The 11,454-nt window shown below is 58.4% G+C and overlaps 3 protein-coding genes across 3 annotated transcripts; 1 reads left to right on the forward strand and 2 right to left on the reverse strand.

Annotated features, from left to right (window-relative positions):
* Window positions 1-866: 866 nt before the first annotated feature.
* On the reverse strand, window positions 867-4,845 carry L226DRAFT_525156 (cysteine proteinase; the record flags this gene model as incomplete). Its single annotated transcript, XM_067678948.1, has 5 exons — window positions 867-1,148; window positions 1,211-3,745; window positions 3,801-3,915; window positions 4,400-4,644; window positions 4,702-4,845. The coding sequence occupies 5 exons, from the start codon at window positions 4,843-4,845 to the stop codon at window positions 867-869; spliced, it is 3,321 nt and encodes a 1,106-aa protein (XP_067532366.1).
* A 1,418-nt stretch (window positions 4,846-6,263) lies between these two features.
* L226DRAFT_537789 (uncharacterized protein) lies at window positions 6,264-6,661 on the forward strand. Its single transcript, XM_067681377.1, has one exon. The coding sequence runs from the start codon at window positions 6,274-6,276 to the stop codon at window positions 6,481-6,483; it is 210 nt and encodes a 69-aa protein (XP_067532367.1). The 5' UTR covers window positions 6,264-6,273; the 3' UTR covers window positions 6,484-6,661.
* Window positions 6,662-7,206: 545 nt separating this feature from the next.
* On the reverse strand, window positions 7,207-9,208 carry L226DRAFT_615303 (glycine hydroxymethyltransferase). The gene is made up of 7 exons (XM_067686758.1): window positions 9,158-9,208; window positions 8,996-9,103; window positions 8,743-8,943; window positions 8,667-8,674; window positions 8,522-8,612; window positions 8,028-8,459; window positions 7,207-7,961 (listed from the first exon to the last, which is right to left on the reverse strand). Exons 1-7 carry the CDS (start codon window positions 9,176-9,178, stop codon window positions 7,386-7,388), a joined length of 1,437 nt encoding a protein of 478 aa, XP_067532368.1. The 5' UTR covers window positions 9,179-9,208; the 3' UTR covers window positions 7,207-7,385.
* Window positions 9,209-11,454: the final 2,246 nt, after the last annotated feature.

Below are 11,454 nucleotides of genomic sequence, written 5' to 3' on the forward strand. Positions count from 1 at the left end.
GAGTTGCCGGATGCGTGGGCCGTTCCCGTTGCAATAGCGATCTCAAGAAGAAGCTACCCTCACCGTTACGGAGCTCCCTCCTCTGGATAGCTTGCGGAGACCCCTGGATTCTTGGGCCTCCCCTCGGCCAGATCACGCACGTTGCTGTCTCCTATTTCCGCAGGACCGCACGCTAGGGGCTAGGGGAGTGAAGACATCAACTTCCTCTTCTTCGGACCGAATGGTGATCTTCTGCATCAGACCTGAAGCCAACTCACTGTATTCTCCGCTGCGGAGAAGCGGCGGAAAGTTGGCAGTACGACTTGACACGCTTGACAACGAACTCGCGCAGGCAGCTCAATTACGATACGGATGATACAGATGATGCGTAAGCTATGGTGAGTACTAGTACAGTGCCGGGCCGCGGGCGTGCAAGCAGGTTGCAGTATCTCTCGAACTCATTGCTATGTACGTGGTCAACGAGAAATGATGATTGGACAATAGACGTGCGATGTGCTAGGGTACAAGTATAACGTCAAGCCTACAGATGAACTCTAACAGATGCGCGGTGGTGGTGCTCGTGCGGGGGCCGAGATGGGATAAGTTAGGTATACTATACATTGCTGCTAGAGTAATGCCCGATGAGCGATTGTGTATGTGGGGTGTGTGGATCGTCCAAGACGTGGCTGCGATGGGATAGGAACACAGGCGCTGTGTACGCAAGAAGTTACGAAAGGTGCTGGCTGACGAGGATGTGGGGGATGCAAGATATGGACGGACGCAGTGCGGGCGAGAGAGCATGCAAGCGGGTATCGAACGACAACAATGTGATAGGAACGAATAAAGAGCGAGAGGAGTCCGAGGCAACGTGTGACCGGAAGGAGCGTTCATACACGCTCGTACATGCATATGTACGCTTTCGCCTTGAGGACCTCTTCCAGGGTCGTGAGCCGGACGACAGTGTCACTGATGTAAGCCCACTTTCTCGGCTCTCGTTTGTCAGATTGGCTGCTGCGGGATTCGGTCGCCGAGAGACTAGGAGTACTTGGTGTGGGCGGTAACGGCTTCTCGGACCCAGGAGCGGGGGTACCGGGGGCAGATGCAGGTGCAGGTGCAGGTGCAGGCGTGTCATGAGGCAGCGCAGTGTACGCGACATAATGCCCGCCAAGCTATGATTGTACTCTTGTCAGCCTCTACATTATTCAGGAAAGAACAGCGAGAAGAAACGGACCATGTTACCGATGTGCACTACGACCGCGTACAGCCGGTACATGCACCGCTCACGGTGCTTATGCTTGCCCTTCTCCTTCTCGACCTTCTCGTGGGTGAAGTCCTCCCGCTTCGGCGCCAGGAACGGAGCGATGTCGAGGTGTTCCGGGAAGCTCACGAACTGGTCCAGCTTCTTGAACCCGCCCGAGAACGACACTGTGTGCTGTTTGCCCGTCTGCTGGAAGCGCTTCAAATGTATGACGAGGATCGGCGGCGGCGTGCTGATAAGGTACCGCTTGAACATGCGCCGCTGGATCACTTGCTTCGACCGCGGTATCTTCTTGTCCTGCAGCCGTCGGACGGACTTCTCCCCGAGCCTGGGCGACGTAAGAGGCAAGGGCAGCTCGGATAGCTTCTCGACCGAGGACCGTGGTGAGACCGACGGCGATGCAGACCCATCGGAGAGCGACGTCGCTGCGGACGTGTCGCTGGCCGAGTCGTCAAACTCGTCTTCTGAGCTCGAGCCGCTGTCCTCGGCGCCGTCCTTCTTGGCCTTTGAGCGCCCGTGGCGGCGCCCCTTCGGCGTGAGCAGCGAGTCGTCCGAGAGCGAGATACCGACGACAGCACGGGTGGATGACCACGTCCCGTTGAGCTCGTCGCTTGGTAGCACGGGCGCCGAAGCATGATGACCAACCGGCGTGTCGACCTCGGTCGTGGAGATCTGAGGGATGGGCAGTCCGCCGAAGGTGGGCGCCTCTGGAGACATGATACTGTCCTTGCGCATATGCGCAACCGGCGACGCAGGGGCTGTCATGGTGGTGGGAGCTGAGGAGATGGACGCCGTGTCCTCTGCTACACTCGAGCCGTTCGTGTGCACCGTCGAGACGAGCGATGTCGACGCAGGCGAGACCCGTCCGCTGCTCAGGCTCAAGTCGGGCGAAGATACCAGCCCGCTGTCATCAGCCTCGCTCAGACCTGGTGGACTCGTTGGAAGCGGGATCGACTCTGGTGGCGGCGCAGCACTCTGGTCTGACTTTCCCGACGACTCGTCACTGTCCGACTCGCTTTCGCTGTCCTCCTTGGGCACGACGTCGCCGTTCTCGCGTACGTGCGGTTGGTACGTCCCGTTCGCGATCTTCCAGCACCGGTGGCAGCCAACCATGTTCTCTCCGTCGAGTATCTCCACCGCAGTGAACATGCGCAAACACTCCTCGATGCCCGGTAGGTGACCGAGCTTCGCCCAGAGCGCCTGCGTCGCGAGCACGGTACCGTTCGCCGCGCTAGCGCCGCCAGTGAACGCCTGCGAGAGGATCGACAAAGGATTCCCGGTCACAGGGTGGACGTCTGCGAGCACACGCCGCAGGTATGCGCTCTCCTCTTCTGACATCTTCGGTGGCGCTGGCGATCGCGCTGGAGTCCTGTCATGGTGGTCATGGTGGTGATGTCGGTGATGCTGCTTGAACGGGTTAGTGGACGAGCGGCGGGAGCTTGATGGCCTACTGCTCTCTTGGATGAGAGGGGAGGAGATACGTGGAGATGCGGGCACAACAGGAGATGGAAGGCCTGCGTCGTCGCCCGCGTCCGATGGCGGATCGCGCGCCGACGCACCGGGTGCCACGGACGTCGAGCGAGGAGAGCGTGGCTCGCCACCCCGCATGGCACGAAAGGCATCCTTGATCTCAGGCTTACGACCACGCTCACTAGCACGACTTGACGGACGCGAGTCCCGCTCCCGGTCTGCGGCCTTACTGAGCTTCATCGAGACACTGATCCTGCGTGCGATCTTGCCCCAGGCGTCGCCCTTCTTGTCCTTCCCCTTCTCATCCGGCTCCACTTCCACAGCAGTCCAGTCCTCCGCCTTGGACTCCTCCTCCGCGACATCGGCCTTCACCTCCTCCACGACTGCATCCTCGTCGTCTTCTTCTGCAATCGCCGACGCCCGCCCTGACGGGGACGCGCCCAGCTTCGCCATGTCCTTGACTACATCCTTCGCCTCGTCATCCTCGCCCGGGTGGTCGAAGCTCCGTCGCCTGGGATCCACGCTCGTGGGAGGCTCCTCTTCGTGCGCCGCCACCTCTGAGCTGCGCCGCACCGGACTCGCAGGCACCGATGACGCGCGGAACTTCCGGCCGCTGCCATTTGCGTTGTCGTGCCCTGGCGCAGAGCTAGGGGGTCGTATGCGCAGCTTGCGCGCGATCTTCTTGATTCGATCCCGCTTGCGCCCCTTGACGTAGTCCTCGGGTTTGATGCTCAGACTGAGATCGTTGAAGTCCTCGTATGTCACAGAGACCTTCTTGCACTTCTCGCACACGAGGATGCTCGCGAGTTGCCCACCAAAGAGCATATCGACGAATGACTCGAGTTTGTCTTCATCCTTCACTTCGGGGGCCAGAGTAGAGTCATGGTTCGGCCGTGGCGAACTGGGTGGTAGGGACGGTGTATCTGGCGGATGGAGAGAAGGCGACGGTAATGGCGGTGTCGCGGGCGCAGGTCCGGCCACTCGGTGGCTACGCTTTCGTTTTGTCTTAGGAGGGGGTGGCTGGCGTTTCTTGATAATCTGTTCGCTCGACGCGTTAGGATCTCTCTGATCCACAGCTGGAGGAAACACTCACGTCAAGTTCCTCCATGCGCATGGCATCAAGCATATGCCGCAAGAACTCATGTGCGTCTTGCTGCCGGAAATCGAGGTATTGGTCGTACTTTCGGCCAATTGTTGTTAGTATCTCCCTGTAAGACCGTACGGTCAACATCAAAGCACAGAAAACACGATGAAAGCAGGCAGGGGATAATCGCCGAGAACTCCGAACACATAGCGTAAGTCCCCCCGCCGTCGGACCACAGTAGGCTGAACGTGCAGCACAATGGCCGATCTAGCACAGCACAGGAGGACATCATCACATGAATATCGATGTCCGGCTGAGAGGTCAGGAGGTCAGCGGGTCCCCCAGAGGTGCCTGTGAGGTGCCAGGCTTTCCTCGACTTAGACTCGACAAGGCTAAGTAAAGGCGTGTAAGGAGAGTCTCGGCCACAGCAAAGCCAGAAAAAAACCAGCGGTCCGAACGCTCGAAATGGGCGCACGAGTGCAGCGAGCAGACGAACGGCCGCCCAACGGGCACCTGTGCGGAATGGGGACTCCACGGGCGACGCCGTTGGATGTATATGCCCGGCGAGTCCGTATTCTATAGCTAGGAAGGAGGAAGTGAGGACTCACTTTGGGCTCATAGTCTCTCTCCGCTTAGCATCCTGGATGTCCCAAGCCTTGTTCATGATCGTTGTGAAGATATCTCCCAGCGGCATACCCTCCGTCCACGCCATCTCGCTGTCTCCTCCGCGACCATGTCCGTTCGTGAGCTGAGGCGATCTCCGAGCGAGGATTGACGGGCCCTGCGCGGGTTGCAGTGACTGCGGCACAGATTGGAAGTGAACGAGATCGTGGAGTGGGCGGGTCGCAATGAGCTACAGGTTCAGCATGTCAAGAGCCTATTGCCGGGCAACGAACGGAGATGAACGTACGCCCTGAAGTGTCGAGTTCATGAAGCAGGTGTTGCCATGATTGATCAGCCCTGGCGGCAGACTGGCGTCCCGCTCTTCCTCCTCCCGCCGTTTCCTCTCCCAGTAGATTTCTTGTGGCGTCTTCTTGTGCTTGTGCTTGATCATGATGTGGGGGTCAAAGATGTTGTGAGGAGTGTCGGACTCGGGTCGGCTATTATAGTGAAGTGCGCAGCGCCCGGCGCGAGAAGATGAGCAAAGTCGTCCAAGTCAGGCTACTGGGCGCAGCGTGCGGCGTTGACAGAGCCGGCGTCGTCGTCCGCGACGTTGAGAAGCAGGTAGATGGATGTGGTAAGTAAGGCAAGGGGACTTTGGGGTCGGCAGATGGAATATACTCAGGCACGATTCGCATATGTCGGTTCCCACGCCCGACTGCCAAGGTTTATTCTGCTGCCTCGCACAAACGTATAAGTACCTTGTTGCGAACTAGTGCGCTGGTGCTTTAACCACTTTGCACAGTTCTTGAGCAATCGACTCCGCCTATCTTCCTGCTTCACCAAGCTTGGACCAGGTTTGAGAGTCAAGATCTCAGAACGGAGCCAAGTCCTGTAAAGCCTCATCTCGGATCCGGCCCGAGAGGGGACGCCGTCTTTCCCGGACCGTCTCCAGCCTCCGCAGATGGTCAGTATACGTGGTAGTAATGCGCAGTTCACCCAAACTGTCACCGACACTCAGTCAGTAGGAAGACGTCCAGGGGTTCCACGTATGTACTTAGGTATGCTCCGAAGACTGCGCCCACAGCAGGTGTCGGAGGCCAAGGCGATTGCGTAAACCGACGGCCGCCGACAAACAAAGTGCCTTACGTGGTCTCTTGGGCCACAAGGTCAATTACGCCACAGTTACATGAGCACTCCCCTCAGCTACCAGTAGGTGGGAGGTAAGTATGCAATACGGGCGAGAGGTGCGGTTGTCCTTCTAGGTCTATTAAAATTCACCCCGCATGGCTTGACCGCACCCAATCTATCGGTGTAATCCGCTTTTTACTTGGGGTAGTAGATATATCGCACACCTCATGCTTGTAGCATCCGCGAGTACTCGAAGTGAAGTGAGTAAGTAGGCAAGCAAGTCCTGAGCAAGTCTGTCAGTGAGTAGAGGAAAACCCACGTGGCTTTGTTTGTTCTGCCACTGAAACCAAATAACCACCCATGCGCGCTTATATCTTCTCTCTGCTCTTGCTCATTGTCGCCTCGATTAGTGTAGGTTACTGGCTCTTTCTCTCACTGTGGGTGCCTCGTAACTTGGCAACGAACCCTACCTACGCGCTGCTATGTACCAGTGTTTGCAGCGAGGCAAACACTTGCCTGAGAAGGTAAGTTTCTGTGGGCGCACCTGCTCTCGCTTCGCCCATCGCTACTTCACGTCCACGCCTATCCGCGCAGGTCGCAATCCATCGCAATCCCTCCATTCCGTGAGATATATAAGCGGGGGATTCTCAACATGAGTTCCTCATTACGAGCCAGCTCCTCCAGTGTGCTCTCGCCATCCAGAGACCTCCTCTAGCCTCATCAGCCTTATCAGCCTCACCTCCTCCTCACGATGTCTTACTCCGCGAACTCCCCCGCCTACGCCTTCTTCCCCACCAGCCCCGCCTCCCCAAACGCATTCGCGCTCTTCGCGTCCACCCAGTCCCCACGCGACACCTACCACATGTACGAGGACGCACGCCAGGTGCTGCGTCCCTCGAACGGACGCACCGCGCAGCGGAAGACCACCAAGTCCGGCCTGAAGAAGATCTTCGGGCTGTAGACGCACTCAGCTTGCGGGCTAGTTCCCGAGCTAGTCCTATCATCCCACCACTCAGGCCGGCGCCCCGCCCGTAGTCGCTCCCTTTGGACGATAAACACCTCTCGTCCTGGCCACGGGGCATACAGGCCTCGCCGAATGCGCATGCCTATGGCCCTGCGCCGACGTGATCATCACCCTCACAACCCGAGCCGCCGCTTCGCGCGCCCGCTCAACTTCGCGCCTTAAACCTCGCATCTACTAGCGAGTCGGCTCCCCTCCAGAGATCCTGTTGGATAGGAGGAACGGATCGCCACACGGCGATACGATGGACACTCATCACTAAGTACGAACTTAGGAATCGCGCTCCATCTTGCGCTCTTTGTATAGATAGAATCGCAGCCCTCTCGTTGAATTGGATCCTCTTTCATCTCCTTCAATGGTGCGAAGTCTTGGAATAGACATCGAGATTCAAAGCTTCAAGCTTCAGGTTTCACGATCAGCCTCGTCAATTTCGCCTTAGGCTAAATATATGTATGCTCATCTCATGGATGGGTAACGCAGGGAGAGGTCCCTCGCACTCGCACAAGCTACGCAAGGCTCGGCAAACGTGTCGACGCGGTAGTACACCAGATACATGCAGGATGCCATTGCGTGCCCGGATGATAGAGTGGAATCTACTAATACATGGTAATGTGTCGCGACCCAGAGATGTTGAACGTCTGGGAGGGCCGGATTATGTTGAATACCCGACGTACTATTTTACTTCTACGACCTGCGTCCTCCGAGTCGGTCCTACCCGTCTGCTCGACAGGCCCCCAGGATCGCCATCCAAGCGTCAAGCCAATTATGATACAAGCAATCCCCTCCTCTCCACTACACCCACCACCGCTCACAAGCACAAGAAGACGCACAGAAGAGGGCGTCTACTCGTCCTCCTCGATGCCAGCAGGGCGCGTGAGCGTCGAGACGTCGACACCGGGGAGCGGCCACCTGCGCGCAAAGGCGCGAACCTCGTTGCGAAGGGCAGCGACCTGCTGCGCGCCGACCTTGCCCTCCTCAGGGGTAGTCGCGACGCGGACAAAGTCCTTGAGCATCTTGCTGCCGGCCTCCTTCTGGAGGACGAGCGCCAGCTGGACGGCGCGGTGGAGGAACTCCGCGACGACCTTCATGTCCGCCTCGAGCATGTCGCGCGAGGTGAGCGCGGCGGTGCCGAGACGGATGCCGCCGGGGACCTGCGCGGACGCGTCGCCCGAGACGGCGTTTTTGTTGATCGTGATCCCGACGAGGTCGCAGAGCTTCTCGAGCTTGCTGCCCGTGAGGCCGAGCGGGCGGAGGTCCCAGAGGACGAGATGGTTCTCCGTGCCGGACGTCTGGAGCTTGTAGCCGCGCGCGACGAGCTCCGCGCCGAGCGTGGACGCGTTCGCGATGACTTGCTTAGCGTACGCCTTCCAGGTGGGCTGGCACGCCTGGAGGAGGGCGGTGGCGATACCAGCGATGGTCTGACGGATCGCGTGTTAGCCTCTGCTTTGAAGAGACATCGTACTGTGCGAAAGGGGTGAACGTACGTTGTTGTGAGGGCCACCCTGGCATGCAGGGAAGACAGCGTCGTTCACGCGCTTCTCAAGGTCCTTGGCCTTCTCCGAGTCCTTGCGGAAGAAGATAAGACCAGCACGGGGGCCACGGAGAGTCTTGTGCGTCGTGGTGGTGACGACGTCGCAGTACTGGAAGGGATCCGCGAGCTCACCAGCGGCGACGAGACCGCTTGTGTGCGCGATGTCGGCCATGAGGAAGGCGCCGTGCTCATCCGCGGTCTCGCGGAGGGACTTGTAGTCCCAGTCACGGGGGTACGCGGAGGCACCGCAGATGATGAGACGAGGCTTGTAGATCTTGGCGAGCGACTTGAGGTTCTTGTAGTCGATGAGCTGCGTCTCGGGGTCAAGACCGTACGGGAGCGATTGGAAGTAAATGGAAGAAGCCGTCATCTTCTTCTTCGCGGTCTATAATTGACGTCGATCAACATGGATGCAAGGGAACCGTCGCAACGGGATGGAGAACATACGTAGTAGCCGTGCGTCAAGTGGCCGCCATCGGGAAGACCAAGACCCATCAAGCGGTCCTGAGGCTGGATGAGAGCGGTGAGCGCCGCGAAGCTGCATATCCCGTCAGTCTAGGCGTTGTGGGACGACTTCATCAGAACAACTGACTTTGCGGTCTGCACATATGTCAATCAGTCAACTATGCATGACATGCGGACAGACGAGGGGTGCGGGGTTTACGTACACTGCCGGAGTAGGGTTGGACGTTGACGCCCCACTTGGCGGGGTCGAGGTGGAAGGCCTGGAGGGCACGCTTCTGACAGAGGATCTCGAGCTCGTCGACGTACTCGTTGCCACCGTAGTAGCGGGCGTTGGGGAGACCCTCCGAGTACTTGTTGGTGAGGATGGAGCCGTTGGCCTCCATCGTAGCCCTGCTCGTCAAGTTCTGGTGCGGAGATAAGCACCAGCGCATCGGAAGAGGGGTGGATGAGACGCACCTCGGACGCGATGAGCTCAAGGCCCGAAAACTGCCGCCATGTCTCCTTGTCGATGATGTTCTGCACCTCGGGGTCGACCTCCGCGAGCGGTGCGTAGAGCACCTTGTTCTGTGGACAGGAGTGAGCCCGACGCCGTCAGAGGGGGTCTTAGGGTGCACGTACGAAATCGGGAGTGCCGGACATCGTTCTGACCAGTGGGGAGCGGAGGAGAGGGGAGGCGCGGAGAGGGCGAGAGAGAAGACGGAACATTGAAAAAAATCGAGAGCTGGTGCTATAAGCCCAAGTCACTGCCCCTCGTGGCGAATTCTTTGCAGAGGATAGGTCACGTGCCCGCGCACTAAATTGACTCGTCAAAATCGCGCGCGCAACGCGGAGGGTTCGAAGAGTCTCGTTCCACGACTTGCTCCCGCCGCTTTTTAGCCTCGGTCGTGCCTCGCTTTGGCGTCGGTGGGAATCCCGGGGTGCAGTCGTCAGGCTTCGCGCCACGGGACCAATAGTGTATCGGAAGACCGCACTACGCCAAGCGACGCTCCGTCAAGGAACGCCGCCGCGGCGTGCGCGACCCCGCACACCACGAAATTATTCCATGCTGAGCGATAGGCCAGCATGGTGCGCTAACAACACCCAAGTTCCGGTAGTCGTCGACGCTCTATAGAGTTGACTGCGAAGACTTCAAATGCGTGCGAAAGACGAGAGGAAATCTCAGAGTCTCAGAGTCAGACTTCCGCTATTGGCGGATTGAATGAGCGCAACGTTTGGTTAACCGTCGCCACATGGCTATGTCTATCTCCTAACCTTGCAGTTGTTCTTCAGGACATATCTCAGAGACCCGTAAGTCCGTGATAACTGCGGATGTAATAGTCTTAGTCAAGCTTCAAGCTCAAGATTTGTATCTCCATTGTGGTCGTAGCCGAATATACAGAGGTCGTCTTAATACGCATGCTACACCATACTCGTTGCAGCTTCATCTGTTGTAATTGTGTCTAGTAGTAGTGCGTTGGTACGATTGGGATCTCTTGAGTTTGACGGGATGCGCGTCTGACGTCATGCTGCTGCCAAACTATCGCGGACGTCTCTGACTTGGTCTTACCATCTTGACTTCGAACCACCACCACCACCACCCATACGTGTTTAAGTTGCCTTTCTTCTCGTGCGTTCATCCACAGCATCGATTTGCTCCGGACCCGAGGTGTCCGCAACTGACGAACTTTCAAGCGCAGAGAGGCAAGTCGCGTTGAAGAAACGAAACGTGTGCGTTGTTTATCGAATGTGAGTTGACTATATGCATGTATCGCGAGTGTGCGGTACCGCGGTATATGCTTCGACCCATTGCTGAGACGACGCGTAGCACCACCGACCAGTCTCACAGTCCATCAGCAATCCTTTGGTGCATACGACCCACCTACGTCGGCCGTGGCTACCACAACGACAACGATAGTGTGTGCCTACTCTCACCCTCCACATTGGTAACACCGCGCATACAATGAAGCTTATAGTATGCGATAACCATGGCCCATGGGAGAACGGTCGGTGCCGCAGTCGCGGCCGTGAGACGCCCACGCCCGCCTCCCGCGGCCGTCCCAACGCCATCGCTATCGATGCCCATCGGGCGCATATCTGATGAAGCCCTCTCGTCAGCTCGCTGCCCTCCTTGACCTCAAACCATGACCGTCGTCGTCGTCGTCTCGTGCGCCCCCGCCCCCGACGCCGCTGGACCGGGGACCGACGCTCGCGTGGCGCTGATCGACATCGATCGGTGTGATGGCGCGCCCGCCTTGCCTGAAGTGGCTTGAGGTCGCGGCCCTCCCTCTTGAAGTCTTCCTTCACTTTCCGCTCTGGCCACAGACCGACCGATGCCATCGAGCGCACCTTCCACGTCCTCTTCGTCTCTCACCTGCGGTACTTATCGCCTCAAGCTCGGAGACCTCGCTACGATAGGCGTCCGATAACATCTCGAGAAGCCACCCCGCTCCACGCCGCCGTCCTTGCCACCGCACAAAATTGGCAAGTGCTCGGCCACAGCACCCCAAAACCGCTGCCTCGCGTGATGACGAAGACACCGTGGAGTGGACGATGGATGAGAGATATAAACGCGTCGAGCAGTTCTGCCCTTTTTCTTTCTCGCGGTCTGGTTGCCTCTTCTGCTCGCTGTTCTTTGCTCGCTGTCCTGTTTGCACTCTTTCCTGGTATCCTTGGGTTGGCGGCGCCGTTCTAGATTGAGCTACTATGGCTACCATCGGCGACTCTCCGTGTCTACGCACCACCCACTGGCCAGATTGCGGGGCTTTTGCCGCATGGATGGGAACGTCCAGGGTCTCGGCGCTTTTGACTGAAATACCACTCCTGCTAGTTACGCTTCACTGGAGTGTACGCTGTACGGACATGCGGTCGCCGCATGCGCTCCCAGATCGATCACAAGTCGCGTGGCGCCGCGAAGATGTTGGCCGTGGAGGCGTGTG

The sequence above is a fragment of the Lentinus tigrinus genome, assembly GCF_003813185.1.
Source record: "Lentinus tigrinus ALCF2SS1-7 unplaced genomic scaffold L226scaffold_27, whole genome shotgun sequence".
Taxonomy (NCBI): Eukaryota; Fungi; Basidiomycota; class Agaricomycetes; order Polyporales; family Polyporaceae; genus Lentinus; species Lentinus tigrinus.

What these genes read in the sequence shown, in the direction of transcription:
- L226DRAFT_537789 (XM_067681377.1), top strand. Translation starts at nt 6,274, where the DNA reads ATGTCTTACTCCGCGAACTCCCCCGCCTACGCCTTCTTCCCCACCAGC.
- L226DRAFT_615303 (XM_067686758.1), bottom strand. Translation starts at nt 9,178, where the DNA reads ATGTCCGGCACTCCCGATTTC. An exon ending in TGTCCGGCACTCCCGATTTC is followed by an intron (nt 9,104 to 9,157) that starts GTACGTGCACCC and finishes TCCTGTCCACAG; the next exon opens with AACAAGGTGCTCTACGCACC. An exon ending in TTGAGCTCATCGCGTCCGAG is followed by an intron (nt 8,944 to 8,995) that starts GTGCGTCTCATC and finishes TCTCCGCACCAG; the next exon opens with AACTTGACGAGCAGGGCTAC.